The sequence below is a fragment of the Myxocyprinus asiaticus genome, chromosome 29, assembly GCF_019703515.2.
Source record: "Myxocyprinus asiaticus isolate MX2 ecotype Aquarium Trade chromosome 29, UBuf_Myxa_2, whole genome shotgun sequence".
NCBI classification, from domain to species: Eukaryota; Metazoa; Chordata; class Actinopteri; order Cypriniformes; family Catostomidae; genus Myxocyprinus; species Myxocyprinus asiaticus.
The window spans coordinates 37347908-37363296 of record NC_059372.1 but is presented as its reverse complement, the minus strand read 5'-3'; the positions used below and the strand labels follow the sequence as shown (position 1 = coordinate 37363296).

General features: G+C 36.9%; 1 protein-coding gene across 1 annotated transcript; it reads left to right on the top strand.

Annotated features, from left to right (window-relative positions):
* The first annotated feature begins 1486 nt into the window (after positions 1-1486).
* On the top strand, positions 1487-3457 carry LOC127419721 (potassium voltage-gated channel subfamily A member 10-like). The gene has a single exon (XM_051661375.1). It carries the CDS (start codon positions 1558-1560, stop codon positions 3274-3276), a length of 1719 nt encoding a protein of 572 aa, XP_051517335.1. The 5' UTR covers positions 1487-1557; the 3' UTR covers positions 3277-3457.
* The last annotated feature ends 11932 nt before the right edge of the window (positions 3458-15389 follow it).

Below are 15389 nucleotides of genomic sequence, written 5' to 3'. Positions count from 1 at the left end.
GTTACGTACAAATAAAATGCAGTTACAATGATGAGCGACACAACACTGTCACATTTCAGCACTTCACTAATACTAACAGTGACTCTCTTTAGTAGCACTTAAAGCGTATCCTCGCATGTTGTGTTAAGTGCAGGTTTGGGAAACGCACATAAACAATAATGAACATTAGTTAAATTGCTTGTAGAAAATGCTCTTAACCTCTAAGATCAATCGTTATTGGGAATCGAGTCCCTGGACATTTTCCTTTTGTTTTGTTTTTAATTTCAGTCTCGATGATTCTCATTACATTTTCATTACTAGAATTTTTTTTTTTTTTTTAAATCAGCATAGATTAAAGGCAGTACAACAAATACTACCATGATGTGTTAAGACAATTTACAATTTCAGTATTTATTTATTTACAATTCGCTATAAATTATATACTATATATTATATGAAAAGAATGTCTCAATGCATAAACAAACTAATGATCCATGCAAAACCCCTAATGGTCCTAAAAATAGGCTTTGTTTTCTTTAAGCAAAAAATAATTTATTAATTATTTCCATTTATTTATGTCATCCATTTATGTTTGAAATGTAAATCAGTGACTATCACAAAATGTCTTTATCGTTTTCATTACAATTTAGCACATTTCCTTCACAAAATCTCATTACTGTAATGTATCTGATCGTTTTACTTTCAAGTTTTTTGCAATTCCCATTATTCTAAATAGTGATTCTAATTAGATTCTCAATACTGTAATTAATATATATAGTTATGAGAATTACATTTTGTGCATTACAATAATGAGAATAATGAGAATTATGGTAATAGGGGAATGTGCTTAACTGTCATGAAAATAACATCTCGCTGTTTAAACTCCTAAAAATAGGCCTTGTTTTCTTTAAGCAATATATATATATATATATATATATATATATATATATATATATATATATATATATATTAATTAATTACAGTATTGAGAATCTAATTAGAATTGTAGAATGGAATAATAGCCAGACATCTTCTTGTCAAGAAATTCACCTGCAAAATGTAATACTGAAAATAATCGTAAACAAGAGCAATACATGTCAGTCCATAAGAGGACATTCAGTGATTTTTGAGTGTTTTCTTGAAGTAATATCACAGACTTGTGAAAATTTTCCATTACTACCACATTTGCTTTGCAAAGATGATTCACAGCAAACACAAAAATAACCCTGCAGTGACTGACATTTTTGGAAGTGCTGTGATGCTGACACCTCCCAAAATATTTCTCCTCACCTTCACCAGCTGCTCCCCACAGCTTTCCACCAAGACAAGTAACCAAGAAACAATGCACCTTCCAGACGTCATTTACTAGTTTAACTAAACACCCTCTTTGAAGGCAAGCATGCTCTAACTCATCTTCTTTCTTTTCCAGGTCCCATTATATGGACTCTCCTTCAGTGTGCTGACTTCTACCTCAAAATCAAATGGTGAAGAATACACAATACACTTGAACTGTTGTATCCATGTTTTTGTTCTGTTGAAGACTTGAATTTGGTGGTGGTGTGATATTATTGGGGCCATATGACTGTCCAAGCTGGAAAGACAGAGGTTGTTCTTGTTGACTTTGAGGGTATGGAGAACACTGACAACAGCATAAACAACTTCAATGATCCAGATTATCCCAATGGGATGACGGCTTTGACAGTAGACATACCAGACTTTGGGCCTGGCAACACTTATACTACAAAAGTGTTGTCGCATAAAGAGAAGCTCCCACAGAATCTGGAGGTACTGCAATCACCTGTCTTGTCTCCTCACGCCAGGAGAGGGCGTGCTAGTTGTGCTAGTCTAATTTCCAACTGGAAATTACTTGTGAACAGTGAAGGGACACAAAGTGAGACTATCTTTAGTAAACTTGCCAAAGAATGCTACGAGGACTTGTTTGTTGACAAGCGATGTCTCGATGATGGGGAACAGAAGGTCATCATTAACATTGCCGGTCTTCGGTTCGAAACACACATGAAGACCCTCAACCAGTTTCCTGATACTCTTCTGGGAGACCCTATGAAAAGAATGGACTATTTTGACCCAATGAGAAATGAGTATTTCTTTGATCGCAATCGTCCAAGTTTTGATGGGATCTTGTACTACTATCAGTCAGGAGGCAAGATCCGTCGGCCCGCAAACGTACCTTTAGATGTCTTCGCAGATGAGATCACCTTCTATGAGCTAGGACAGGAAGCCATGGAACAGTTCCGCGAGGAGGAAGGCTTCATTAAAGACGTTGAAATCCCTTTGCCTTCCAATGAGTTCTACAGACAGTTCTGGCTGCTTTTTGAATATCCAGAGAGCTCAAATGCAGCCCGAGGAGTTGCTCTCATTTCCATCTTTGTTATTGTCATCTCCATCGTCATATTCTGCATTGAGACTCTCCCAGAATTCCGTGAGGACCTCGAGATTTTTCCAACCATGGGTCTTTCCTTGAACCAGACCCAGAGCATGGGCTTTCCCTCAGGTTCTCCAACAAGCGCCACTCCCAAAACCATTTCGAGCACCTTCTCTGACCCCTTTTTCATCATTGAGACTGCTTGTATCATCTGGTTCTCTTTTGAGCTAAGTGTGCGTTTCTTGGTCTGCCCCAGCAAACGGGAATTCTTCAACAACATCATGAACATGATTGACATTGTGTCCATTATTCCCTATTTTGTAACCTTGATAACTGAAATAGTGACCTCTACCAATAAGTCCAATACGGGGCAGAATATGTCCCTGGCCATCCTACGAATCATCAGACTGGTGCGAGTCTTCAGGATCTTCAAGCTATCCAGGCACTCCAAAGGGTTGCAGATCCTGGGCCAGACACTAAAGGCCAGCATGAGGGAACTTGGGCTGCTCATCTTCTTTCTCTTTATTGGGGTCATTTTGTTCTCCAGCGCCATCTATTTCGCTGAGGTGGACGAACCCAACACTCAATTTGTTAGCATTCCTGATGGATTCTGGTGGGCTGTTGTTACCATGACCACAGTGGGTTACGGAGACATGTGTCCCATAACACTAGGTGGTAAGATTGTGGGCACTCTATGTGCCATTGCCGGAGTGTTGACCATCGCCCTGCCAGTGCCTGTAATAGTCTCAAATTTCAACTACTTCTACCATAGAGAGACAGAGCAGGAGGACAAGCAGCCCATAGCTGAAGCTGCAGAACAAACTGCAAAGTCAGAGAATGCTACAAAACATGGAAGTAGTTCCTCTCTGAACAGAGCAAATGGAAACTGGCAGACAGACAAATCAAAGTGTTAAAACATGAACACATATCAAAACTAACATGGTGAATGTCACGGAAACATGTTGAGGACATATTTCATTCCAAAATCAAAAGGAAAAAAAGAAGCCCATTTCTAGAACCATTAAAAATGGAGTATTTTCATGACAACATTTTCCCCATAATGTTTTTTCTTTCGAAAAGGTATTTCTCATTACATTCTAATAACTGTAGCTTATTATTTTCTTCATTAAAGTAATTTTTTTTTACAAAGGTAGTACTAATATTACCATGTATAATGTATAAATACAAATATAATGTGTGTGTGTGTATATACTGTATATATATATATATTTTTTTTTGTTTTCTCAATTTTGTTTTTGTTTTTTAGATTTAAGGCTATTCAACTTTGTTTTATTACTTTTGTATTATGTTACTGAGAGAAGGGGAGGGTTGTACTTAATTGTCATGACTAATGAATAATATCATAATGCAAGGATGTTCTTGACACGTTATGAGATTAAGCCTTTCATTTTTAGTGCTTTTAGTATTTGCTGTATTTTTGGAATTCTTGGGAACATAGGATGATATATTATTTAAAATATATCCTGACTTGAATTATATGAATGAGATTACCGTTTCAATGAAAGTGCAAGTATCATCAATCTTATTTTTGGTAGATTTACCATCTGTGTTGCGTAATCCTATTATTAAATAATAATAAAAAACTAAACCATCTCATAATCTCATAAACCTACCACATCCGTTCTCCACTATCTCTAATTAAAAATTACAGAGAGACTATAATCAGTCTGAAATTAAATGTCTAATTTTGATAACTGCACTGTAGTTCCTTTTATCGAGTGCTTGATATTTCCGCCAGCAAATTTTGAGTACCTACAAAACAGATGCCTTTAACTTTTATTTCCAACAGCAATGTCACAGTTGATTGTTTTATGGGTGTGTTTGATTAAATATTTCCAGATTAAGAGGCATATTTCTTAATCTCATTATTTTACACTTGAAATTAAAATCATTATTTTTTATATTATTACTGTGATCATTAAGGCACCTTAAAGGAGGCTCAGCCAATGAAAGGGGAGACATTTATTTCACCTGCAGTCCAAAATGTGAATGATAATCATTTATATGAGCAAAATAGTGCCTTTTACTGAAATGGAATGAACCTGTTATTTTTCAGGCATTCTGCAATACATGGTTTTATATTGAGTAGAATTAATTATTTCCTTTTATCAATGTAAAATGTTGTCTAGAATGGTAAAATTTAGCTATTCATAGACCTACAAAGACTAGTCTTTCTCTCACGTTCTCAGATACTTTTTTAATATTGCCTGGACAATTTTTAGACCACATTTACATAACATAAATAATCATTGTAACAAACGACTAGGGGAGAGAATAAGGGAGCAATGACTGAGCCAATGTCTCATTGTATTATACAAGTTAGTTTGCACTTTTGAGGAGTGATAATCAACTTGGGAACTCGATAAGATGCTCCCCCAGATAAACATACTGGATATATATACAACAAATATGTTTGTTTGTTTTTTGTTTTTTGCTTTTGTTTATGTTAATAACTGCTGCTATTTTATACTTACCTAAAGTTGTCATATTTGTATTTAGTGGAGACAGATAAACTCTATGTATTACAAGGACAATTTTTCCAAATAGGCAATGTACAAAATTTGTAAATTGTTTGCAGATCTGACATGTTATTAATGCACCTATTACCTCTATAGAACTGTGGTCCGTTGCAGACTAAACAATCATTGTGGTGATTTTACAAGAGAATGGACTGAGCATTTAAACTCAGAATTTAAGCTGTTTTATTCTATAATTAGAATTCAATTATTAATTAGAATGTAATTATTCAAAGCCTTCAGAATATTAAAAAAGGAAATTTTGGAAAGATTTGAAAAGAACTTTGAATTTTTCAAATTGGAAAAAACTTGAATATCGTGTGCTTAGTCTAAGAAATGATCATAGCTGGTCATAAATTATGAGACTGTAAATATATGACAAAATAAAGCTATTTAATGTGCTAATAGTTGTGTTGAGTGCTATACTGTATATATAGTTTGTGTCCATGTTATTTGTCAACTATTTGACAGCTGAATATATTACTATTATTAGTAAAGTATTCAGCAGCTTTTTTAAAGGCAAAGTTCAACCAAAAATAAAAGTTCTGTCATCATTTACTGAGCCTCATTAATTTAAAGGGTTCTTTTGGAACCATATGGTGCCAAATGTAAAAATGCATGTGCATTAAAAATGACAAATTTTCAGATGCCATTTTTCATCCATTTATGATTAAGGAATACTGTTGATGTCACTCAAGGAGATCAATTTGCATATTAGCTAAACTGACTGATTTTAAATTGATTTAACCTTGTGTGACCCCACATACACATGCGTGGACGTTGTATTTTGGCTTCGTAATACAAAACACATAATTTTGATTAATTTAAAATGACTGATCTCAGTTCAGGAGACTCTGTGCTGTCAGTAAAGGGTTCAACTTTCTAGTCATGTGACTAAACAACATGGCGCCAACCACAGCGAAGTTTGTCTTTAGGAATAAAGCCAACAAACTACATCTGGTAAGAAACCTAATTAAGTTTTCACATTGAACATGTTTGAGTCAAAAGATTAGAGTCTCTAATTTCATCCGCCATGCCCTTTTTAAAATTTGAGTGATTTATCACAAAACACCATGCTGCTGAACACAATGTACACTAATGTGTACTTTAGCTTTTTTTTTCCTTAGAAATCCTATATTTACTGTACATAAACACAATTAATGGGTTCATCCAAAAGATGAAAAATGTTGCTTTCAGAGGCTTTATATGGCATTAGGATGAACAAAAGGTGAATTTCGAACTGTTCTGAGACTAGTGCAGACTGGAGGTTAAGTCATTCACTAAATAGGGAACAGTGAGCATCCTAAAGCTTTCCTCTGCAGATAAGTGCATTCACTCCTAAACCAAGGTCACTCTGACCAAAAGTTCAGTTTCAGGCTGCAGATGATGTTTGGACCACTCAACGTGTTTGGCAGATATGGGACAGTGGTAATCAGTACATAGATTCAGAATTTATAATGTATAATTATATTTTTAACATGGTTGGCAGTGATTGGATGATGCTGGCCATTACTTTGAATCTGAATTAATTATGCTAATTTCTGTAACGTCTTAAAAACATGAATAATCAACACTCCTGGAAACATAATGGACAATTTGATTAAAAAAAATCTGACTTTCTATAATTTGGTATAATTTAAAATTTCACAACTTAGTCCTGCTGTCCACATATGTTACCATCAATTTTTAGGAAAACTATTTGCTCTAGAATTTTTGTTTTTGTTTGTTTGTTTTTGGCATGTTTATTAGGTGCAACTAGTTACAAATCAAAAATAAAAATGGAAAATGCACACAGCAGTTTCGCTCGGGTCTCAGAAGGTTAAATGTAAAATTTCGATGTAAGCTTTAGATTTCATTTTTAGATAGATAGATACAAATTTAGATTTGTCCTTTTTTTTTTTTTAGCTAAATGTCAAAATATTGGACATACACTATTCATGTATACAATAACACACTGTGTTCTCTAATAACAGTCTAATAAGAGGAAAGTAAAGAAAGTGTGTCGGGAAGTTATCTGGCGGTCAGGTCTTTGAGGTCCCCCACCTTTCTGTAAACCCCTCTGATTCATTCACTTACTGTGTGTTATACAAGATGCCCTCATTACGACTATAACAGGCTTGGCTTTCACTGTAACATGAGGCCTCCACTTTTTCTCCTTCATCAGAAACAGATCATAGCCTCTGTTTCCCTTTTCCTCTCTCATTGTTGCTGAGTCATTATCTCAGTCCATCACTGCTTTCAGTAAAAAATTATGACACACGTCTTGGGCACAAACTTGCACATATATTTGGCCTTACAGCATCTTACAATTATCCATTCTACACAATTTCCTCTTAAAAGACCCCATGAAGTGGCTTGACAAGTGTTTGTTTCCTACGTTGACCCAAACCCCTAGTTTGGGTGGGACATATCAAAGGGCTCATCCTTTTTTTAATAAATAACCAACAGGCTTTGGTTAATGTCACAGCTGTGAACCATGATTTCTTGCTGATGTCAAAGGCAGGTGGTATTGGTTGAGGGACATTTTTATTCTAGAGAGCATTTTATTGGACAAAAATGTGGACACACCAATAAGATGAGTCATCAGTATTTTTGGCCCATTTTCCTAGAAGAGAAAGACTGTAACATTTTAATGTAAATTTGTCAACCTTCATGAGTACACTAGCATATTATATGTAGGCCTACTTATAGCTTGTAGCTTAGCCTCAAAGCTAACAAGCCACAAGACTTCAATTTTTATTTCACGAGGTCTTTAAAACTCGTGTTGAAATGTACAATAAAAATTAATTAAGTAATATAAACATTACAGAAACTTTAATAGATAGCATGAGGTTGCCCGCATGACAGCTAGCCGATCACCACTGGCTAGCTCTGGCTAGCTATGTGTTGCTAAACCATGTTTTCATAGCATTATCTCCCTTAAGACCACCTCCCCCCACTGCACAGAGAACGACCCACGCAGACAGGCTCTGTGACTCCCATTACCTGCATTCATACTACTTTTGTCTCATAGTGATCTGACAAAAGCCCCAGGAGTGATCACTTAAATGGCTAACACTAGCCCAAACACTGCTGGCTGCTAACAACAGACAATGGCCACTGGTCAAAGAAAGTACTGGAACAGTTTTGGATGGAAGCATAAAACGTGACATGGCACACTGATGTAAGGAACAGATCTGTGAGCAGGACAAGAAGGTGATGAGAGAAGCAGTCGCTGCACTGCTGCGGTTATTCATGGTCCTGAATGCAACTTTTGAACAGGGTATCATAATCATAATTATGATTGTCAGATCTATTACACACAGTAACAAGCAGGCTGGAACCAAAGGTTATTCTTTATTTTATTTTTTTCTAGTTGTTATTCGCATTTTATTTACTATTTGTCCTTTCGTTAGTTGCACTAAATTGCCAACAATATATTAGGGTGGGCAAAGTTAATGTAATTTAAAAATGTAACAATATTACATTTCTCAGAGCCATCTGGTGTTATTACTATGCGATAGTGGCATTTTCATGTTTAATTAAAGTGGTTGTAAAGGTTTAAACTTTTATAATATACCATATATCTAAAGCTAAAAATAATTTGTCATAATTTTTCCATTTCAGTTTGTTTTTGAGTCATGAAAATGTTATTTAGTTCCGTTTTACTTAGTTTCAGTTTTTCCAATTATGTTGTTGTTTTTTGTTTTTTTTTTTTTAGTTAGTTTTCATTTTAGCTTTCGTTAACAATTATAACACTGGCTGTAGCAATATGGTAAGTGCTTTTGACATTTAATCATGTGCAGGATATGAGTTAGATATCTAAAATTACATTTTCAGTAGTTAAAATGCTAATTTTTGTTAGATTAGTATTTAGGTTTGCACTAGTAAAAACTTTAATTCTTGATTTAAAAAATGACATAATTATTTGTGGAAATACCCATTCTTGATATCAAAAATGGAATTTCAAGTAGTCAAAAACATACTTATAGAATTTCACAATGATCTGTTATTCTCTTTTGTTTAAAACTCAATTATAGATATCTATAATTAATTTCTTACAAGTTGAAATTCCAAATTCACAAACCAATAACTAAATTGTTACTAGTACAATCCATTCCTGGTATCAACAACTGAATTATGGAAATTGCTCATTTTTAATATAGGGAAATGGACCTGAGAACTGAAGAGTAATTAAAGATAAAAGATATCTTAAAACAAAAAGTCTTACCTACTAGTACTATAATATTATATATGTTAGCATTTAGCATTAGCAATTGCTGATACCAGGGATGAGTATTTGGACTAGTTACACAATATTTGATATCAACAATTATCATTTTTACTAGTAAGTAGTACATTGCTGATATGTAAATTTGTAATTTCAACTAGAATGAAATTAATTATAGATATTACCAATAGAGTGCAACAGTGCCCGCCCACTTTTTTGCTGTCTGGGTTCCGGAAGTATTTTCCCCATTCATTTCTTCAATAGACTTTTAATAAAATCCTTCATAAAAGAGTTGTGAGCCATGAACCAAACCAACCAGCTCGGAGGTGAATCACAACATCACAACATTTGTTTGAGGCAAAAAAGTATTTAAAATTCAGACAGAAAGACAAAGGTACAAGGCTGTGAACTTACCATCTTTCATGACTGCACAGACTACAATCCCATGAAGCATTGTGAATGAGGTCATTGAATAAAAAACCATGGTGATATATAAAACTATTGATTTTAGGTTGTTGATTATAAGTATAGAAACAATATACTTTAAGTTTATTGCAAAATTTTCTGATATATACAAATATATTAGTAGTTTAAGGGTGAAGGGAGACTGCACACATGCGCACAGATAGACCCCAGGTGGTGCTCAAGCACCTGCCCTTTTGGCCTCTTTCTTTTTCAAATTTTATATTTTAGCTTTTAAATTTGGCCAGTGGCATCAATTCTCAATTAAAAGCGTGTTGTAATGCCCGACGATTGCATTTGAGTTCTAATTCTGCGAGACCGCACAAGCCCCTGCCCCTCCCTCTTCGACTTCCCTTGTCAGAGCCACCACAGTTAATGCATGCAAATCGAGCACCCTGCGGAGCAGCATCCACATCTCTCTGACCTGCCTTCATTGGTGACAGCCAGGTAATGATAGTGTTTGCCATAAGCTTCGGCATTGTTTGTCACTGTTGTGAAATTAAACCACTATTAAAACATTTCAATACAGCCAGACTAACTTAGGCAATAGCCCTCCATTAAGCTTAACAACAAGCAAGCTAGTCTGGTGTTGGCGTAAAATAGCGCAGTGACGCCGTCGTCAATGAAAAACGAGTGAACTCCGGTAGGCTAGTTCCTTTGTCAGGCAACTGAAACAAATAAATATGCATTACGTGGTTAATAGTCAATCATATTTGGATATCAGAAATGTTAGCCGACCTGTCACCCATCACAAGAAAATGTGTATGATTCTCCCACTGTGTACATGCTCATAATGATTAGCAAAAGCTTTAAGATATCCTGGTAAATTATCGATTCTTACTCCTGTGACACAACATTTACAGGTAATTGTAGGCAAGCCAACTGATTGTCATTTCAATACAATAGTCCAGGGCCTTTACAAGCTCAGATTTGAAAGTTTAACTGTTCATCTAATTTTAATTTCAAAAGCAGGAGAATGATCCTGCTCCCTTCACCTCAGTACACAGAATGCACTTAGCCTAATTGTTGCAACTGAACATAGGCCTACTTTGTAGTTTGGAGGGTAGATTGGTTGGTTTATTATTTTATTTATTCAGAGAACAGCCTTTTTCAATTTTGTGTAAAGATTTGTTGATTTTGAATGCTTATTTATTTTATAGACCACTAAAACATGTACAGTGTGGCACTGATATCTTTGTTGTTGCCTGTTCTTGTGACAAATGTAGAAATAGCAGTGTTTCCCATTAATTACCTTGACTGTGGCAGCCCACCACAGTCTAATTTGTCACGCCACAGTTTCATAATGAACCGAAAATATTTTTACACTTCACATAATAACATAAAAGATCTATAGTGTTGTGTTTTGCGCCGTTGCTTCGGCAAGGTATCTCTCACTCACAGTCAGCATCTGAGGAGCAAGTTCAACACAGGTAACCACTTTTGCTTCATTTATTTGGTGGCTCAAATTTATGCTCTAGTCTATTTTGTGTTTTGACCATTTGTGAACTGCGTTAAACTCCATCTCGTTTATGCTTTGTGGGTGTGACTTTTTTGCGATGTCATCACCATTCATATCTATAAAACCAATGTGTTTATGACTAAATTAGTACTAGAGCACACAATTGTTTACTAGAGCACAAAGTTCTTCATAGATCTAGCCTCTTAATTTTGCTCTCAAAGTGCACCAGATTGATGCATTCAACTTTCAAATTTACAAACTTTTCTTATGGGAGAGCATGCTTCTGGACCCCCCTAGAGGATCCGAGATCCACCCACCACAGTCTCAAAAAATCCTGTTGGAAACACTGATAATAGTGAATGCTAAAGACCATCGTCTCTGTGTGAATTGATAATTTTGTAGAAATCTGTTGAGTATTAAACATTTGCATGAGTGTATAGGCATTGAAGTAAAAAAAAATATGTAAGTAAAATATGTGCTACTGTATGTAACTTTATTTTTTGTAAATAATTATGAGAGGGGTGCCCTTTTTTTCTGCTAGAGCACCTGCCCTCCAAAATTTCTGTGCATGGCCCTGGGAGACTGACTTGTTTACATCATTCACAGTGCGTTATGTGAGTGAGCGGTTGTTCTGAGGCTCGCGGGTTTCGTTGGCTGTGGTTCCCTGATTGGTGGATCTTTCTCTGCTGTATCATGGGTAATGTAGTTGTTTACCATGAATTCCGCTATCAAACATGATTTTTAACAATAACATTGAAATTATGCAGACTAATGGCTTCAACGGAAGCATATGCCATCAATGAACAACCTCGGAACTCACGGTAGGTCTGTCTTTATAGGTTTATAAGTTATCGTTGAAAATCAATTAGTTTATGGGATAAATGAATAGGTTTTTTAGACTGTTGCTCTCTATTGCGTTTTGAACAGGAGTGAATGATTGTGAAATTCTACTATTGAAAATGCAGTTACAGATTTTAAGAATTATGGATTTTACTAGTTGAAATTCCATTTTTTAAAATCAAGAATTGATAATTCTGTGAGCAATGACATTTTTTTTTATATCAAGAATGAATGTTTTTACTAGTGCAAACCTAATAACTTATATAAAAAATGAGTATTTTATCTAGTAGTATTTCTATTGTTGATATCAAGAATTAGCATTTTATGTGGTGAAAATTTTATAGAAAGATATGTATAATTTGTGTCCTGCACATTACTAAATGTAAAAAGGGCTTGCTCTAGTAACAGGGCTTTAGCAAAGGTTTAGATCTTTAGTCAACCCGATCACATGAGAATTTGTCACAGTCCGAGGTGGCGAATTCATACCATTTACAAGTTAATTTGTACATGAAGGGGTGTCTGAAAACAATTGTGATTGATTGATTTATAAGCGTACATTTCCGTACGAATGAATTGGTGTGAATATGCCACCTTTTAGTATTGTGACAAATTCTCATGAGACTATTTTTTATTTAATATATGATTATGAGTGTCTGAATATTTTTGTAATGAGTTTGTGTTACTTTTCATTGGAAAGGATGAACATTCTGACAGTGTTCATGACACTGGCCTTCTAACCACACACACACACACACACACACACACACACACACACACACACACACACACACACACAAACAAGGCAATATTTACATACTGTAAACAGACCTAACAGAATGACCCCATTTGCACCACACACTGGTAGCCTGGGTTCAAAAATAACAGTCACTGTGTAGCTTGTTAAAGAAATGTGTGCTATTGATTAAGATTTTTGCCTTGCACACATTAACCCTTAAATGCATGGGAATTTCACCAAACACTCTTACATATTCGGGTCTTTAGAGACCCTGCACTTATATCTGTCACAATGGATCTACAAAATGCAGAGTAACATTTTCAAAATATTTTCAAGAGAGTTAGAAAATAATAAAATAACATATATATATTGAAATATTTTGATATTTTATTTTTTATATACCAAAGAGATGATGCAACAAATCGTCTCGGTTACATACGTAACCTCGGTTCCCTGAGACGAAGGGAACGAGACATTGCGTAGTTACGCATATTGGGAGTGCCTTCATACACGACCTATTTGAAACCTCTCTACAAATAACACCAATATTCTAATATTGGCTATGGTGTTTGAGCCCCGCCTGTTTTGGCGCAAAACTGACCGCTATAAAAACAGGTGCACAGACACCATTTCCTCAGAATTTCTGACTGAGAACAAGGAGCGCATCACTCGTGCCTCAAGAACTCCGAGTCTTGTAGTACGGCTAGTGTTCACAATGTCTTGTTCCCTTCATCTCAGGGAACCGAGGTTACGTACGTAACCGAGACGTTCCCTTACGACTCAGTACACTTGACCTTGCGTAGTTACGCATTTGGGGAACTGAATCCCATCATGCCGCACTACACAACATAACTTCCCAGAGAGGAAACATGGCAGTGCAGTCATGTGGGATGGCGACCGACATGAGCATGCCGCAGTGAGTGATCCTCATGATGGCCAGGAGGAGAGCACTCATAACAAATATATGAACTATAGTCATATAGTATGAACTAACTCCTTATGAACCCAGTCGGGAAGGGAGTTTATTTATAATGAAAGTGCTTGTGACTTTATAGTAAATTATAACGGCCTGAATGCAGGCAGTTGTGTAAATGATGGGGAGCCCGTACTTATAGGGAAGGGCATAAGTATATATATATATATATATATATATATATATATATAGATAGATAGATAGATATATATAGATATAGATATAGATAGATATATATATGGCCAATGAATAGCAAGTTCCCTAAACAGAGAGGACTTGTGAAGAAAGAGATGTTACGTCTAGGTTGTAAAACCTTGCGAATGTGTTTTGAGAGGACCATCCTGCTGCAAAACATATGTCTTGTAAGGACACACCATTCGTCCATGCCCATGAGGAGGCCATGCCTCTAGTTGAGTGTGCTTTAACACCAATTGGGCAAGTCTGACCCCGCGACTCATAAGCCAGGGTAATTGCATCGACAATCCAGTGAGAAAGTCTTTGCTTGGAGATGGACATTCCTTTTGTGTGTCCTCCATAGCATATAAAGAGATGATCAGACAGTCTGAACTGGCAAGTACGCTCAACGTATGCTTGTAGCGCCCGCACAGGGCATAACAAATGCAATGATTGTTCCTCATCTGAATTAAATGGAGGAGGGAAGAAGGCCTGAAGGTGAACCACCTGCGCTTTGAAGGATGTGGTCAGGACCTTGGGTACATAGCCTTTCCTGGGTTTGACAGTAGCCCTTGAAAAACCGGGGCCAAACTCCAGACATGAATTGTCAACTGATAGTGCATGCAGGTCACCTACCCGTTTTACTGAGGCCAGAGCCAGCAGTAGCGTGGTCAGCAGTAGTGTGAGTCCAAAGGCTCGAAGGGGGGCCCTGTGTGAGCTTTTAGGACTAAAGTTAAGTCCCAAGTCAGGACTGTAGCTGGCCAAGGAGAGTTTAATCATCTTCCTCCTTTAAGGAACTTTATGATTAAATCATGCTTGACTATAGAGGCACCGGTTTCATATGCATGACAGGGTGAGTCCTGCATCTAATTGCTATTGAAGAAATATTAGAATTTCATGTATAGGGCAGTTTACTGGGTCCTTGCTATGTGAGAGACACCAATCAGTGAACACCTTCCATTTTAGTGCATAGAGACATCTCGTGGACGGTGCTCTGGCCTGTAAAATGGTGTTCATGACTGAACGCATTAGTTCTGGCACATGTAGTGCACCCCGTTCAGGGGCCACACATGCAGGTTCCACATCTGGGGCTGGGGATGCCAGATTGTGCCTTGCGCCTGAGAGAGGAGATCCCTCCTCAGTGGAATTTCCCATGGTGAGCTGTACAGCATCTCCATATTTTCCAGAAAGAAGGATGTATGGGGCATGATTTCCACGCCCTGTTACTCATAGGGCAGAGATGTGCCACTACCGCCTCCTCCACAGGGGGTAGTTGGGCATAGCCGTTCTTTTCCCCATGGTCCACGTTCGTGAGAATGGCGTCACTGCGCATGTGCACTGAGAGGGGCGTGTGCCAGGACTTAGATAGTTCGCTATGAACTTCGGGGAAAAATGGGGCAGATCTGCAGGACGCGGCCGCTTGACACTGTCCGGACTGCAAGAACCACTCATCAAGGTGAGACTGCCCAGGTTCCTCTGGGGGAGACCACTTGAGGTTGAGTTCTTCGACCGCCCTTGCAAGGACGTGAAGCATCTCCCTGTCAGTGGCACGTACACGGTCCTCGCTCTCGCTGGGGGAAGGGGTGGTAGCATCATACAATGACCACTCACCTGATGCAGCGAGAGACATGACATC

Excerpts from the sequence above, each read along its gene's own strand:
- LOC127419721 (XM_051661375.1), top strand. The coding sequence starts at position 1,558 with ATGACTGTCCAAGCTGGAAAGACAGAGGTTGTTCTTGTTGACTTTGAG.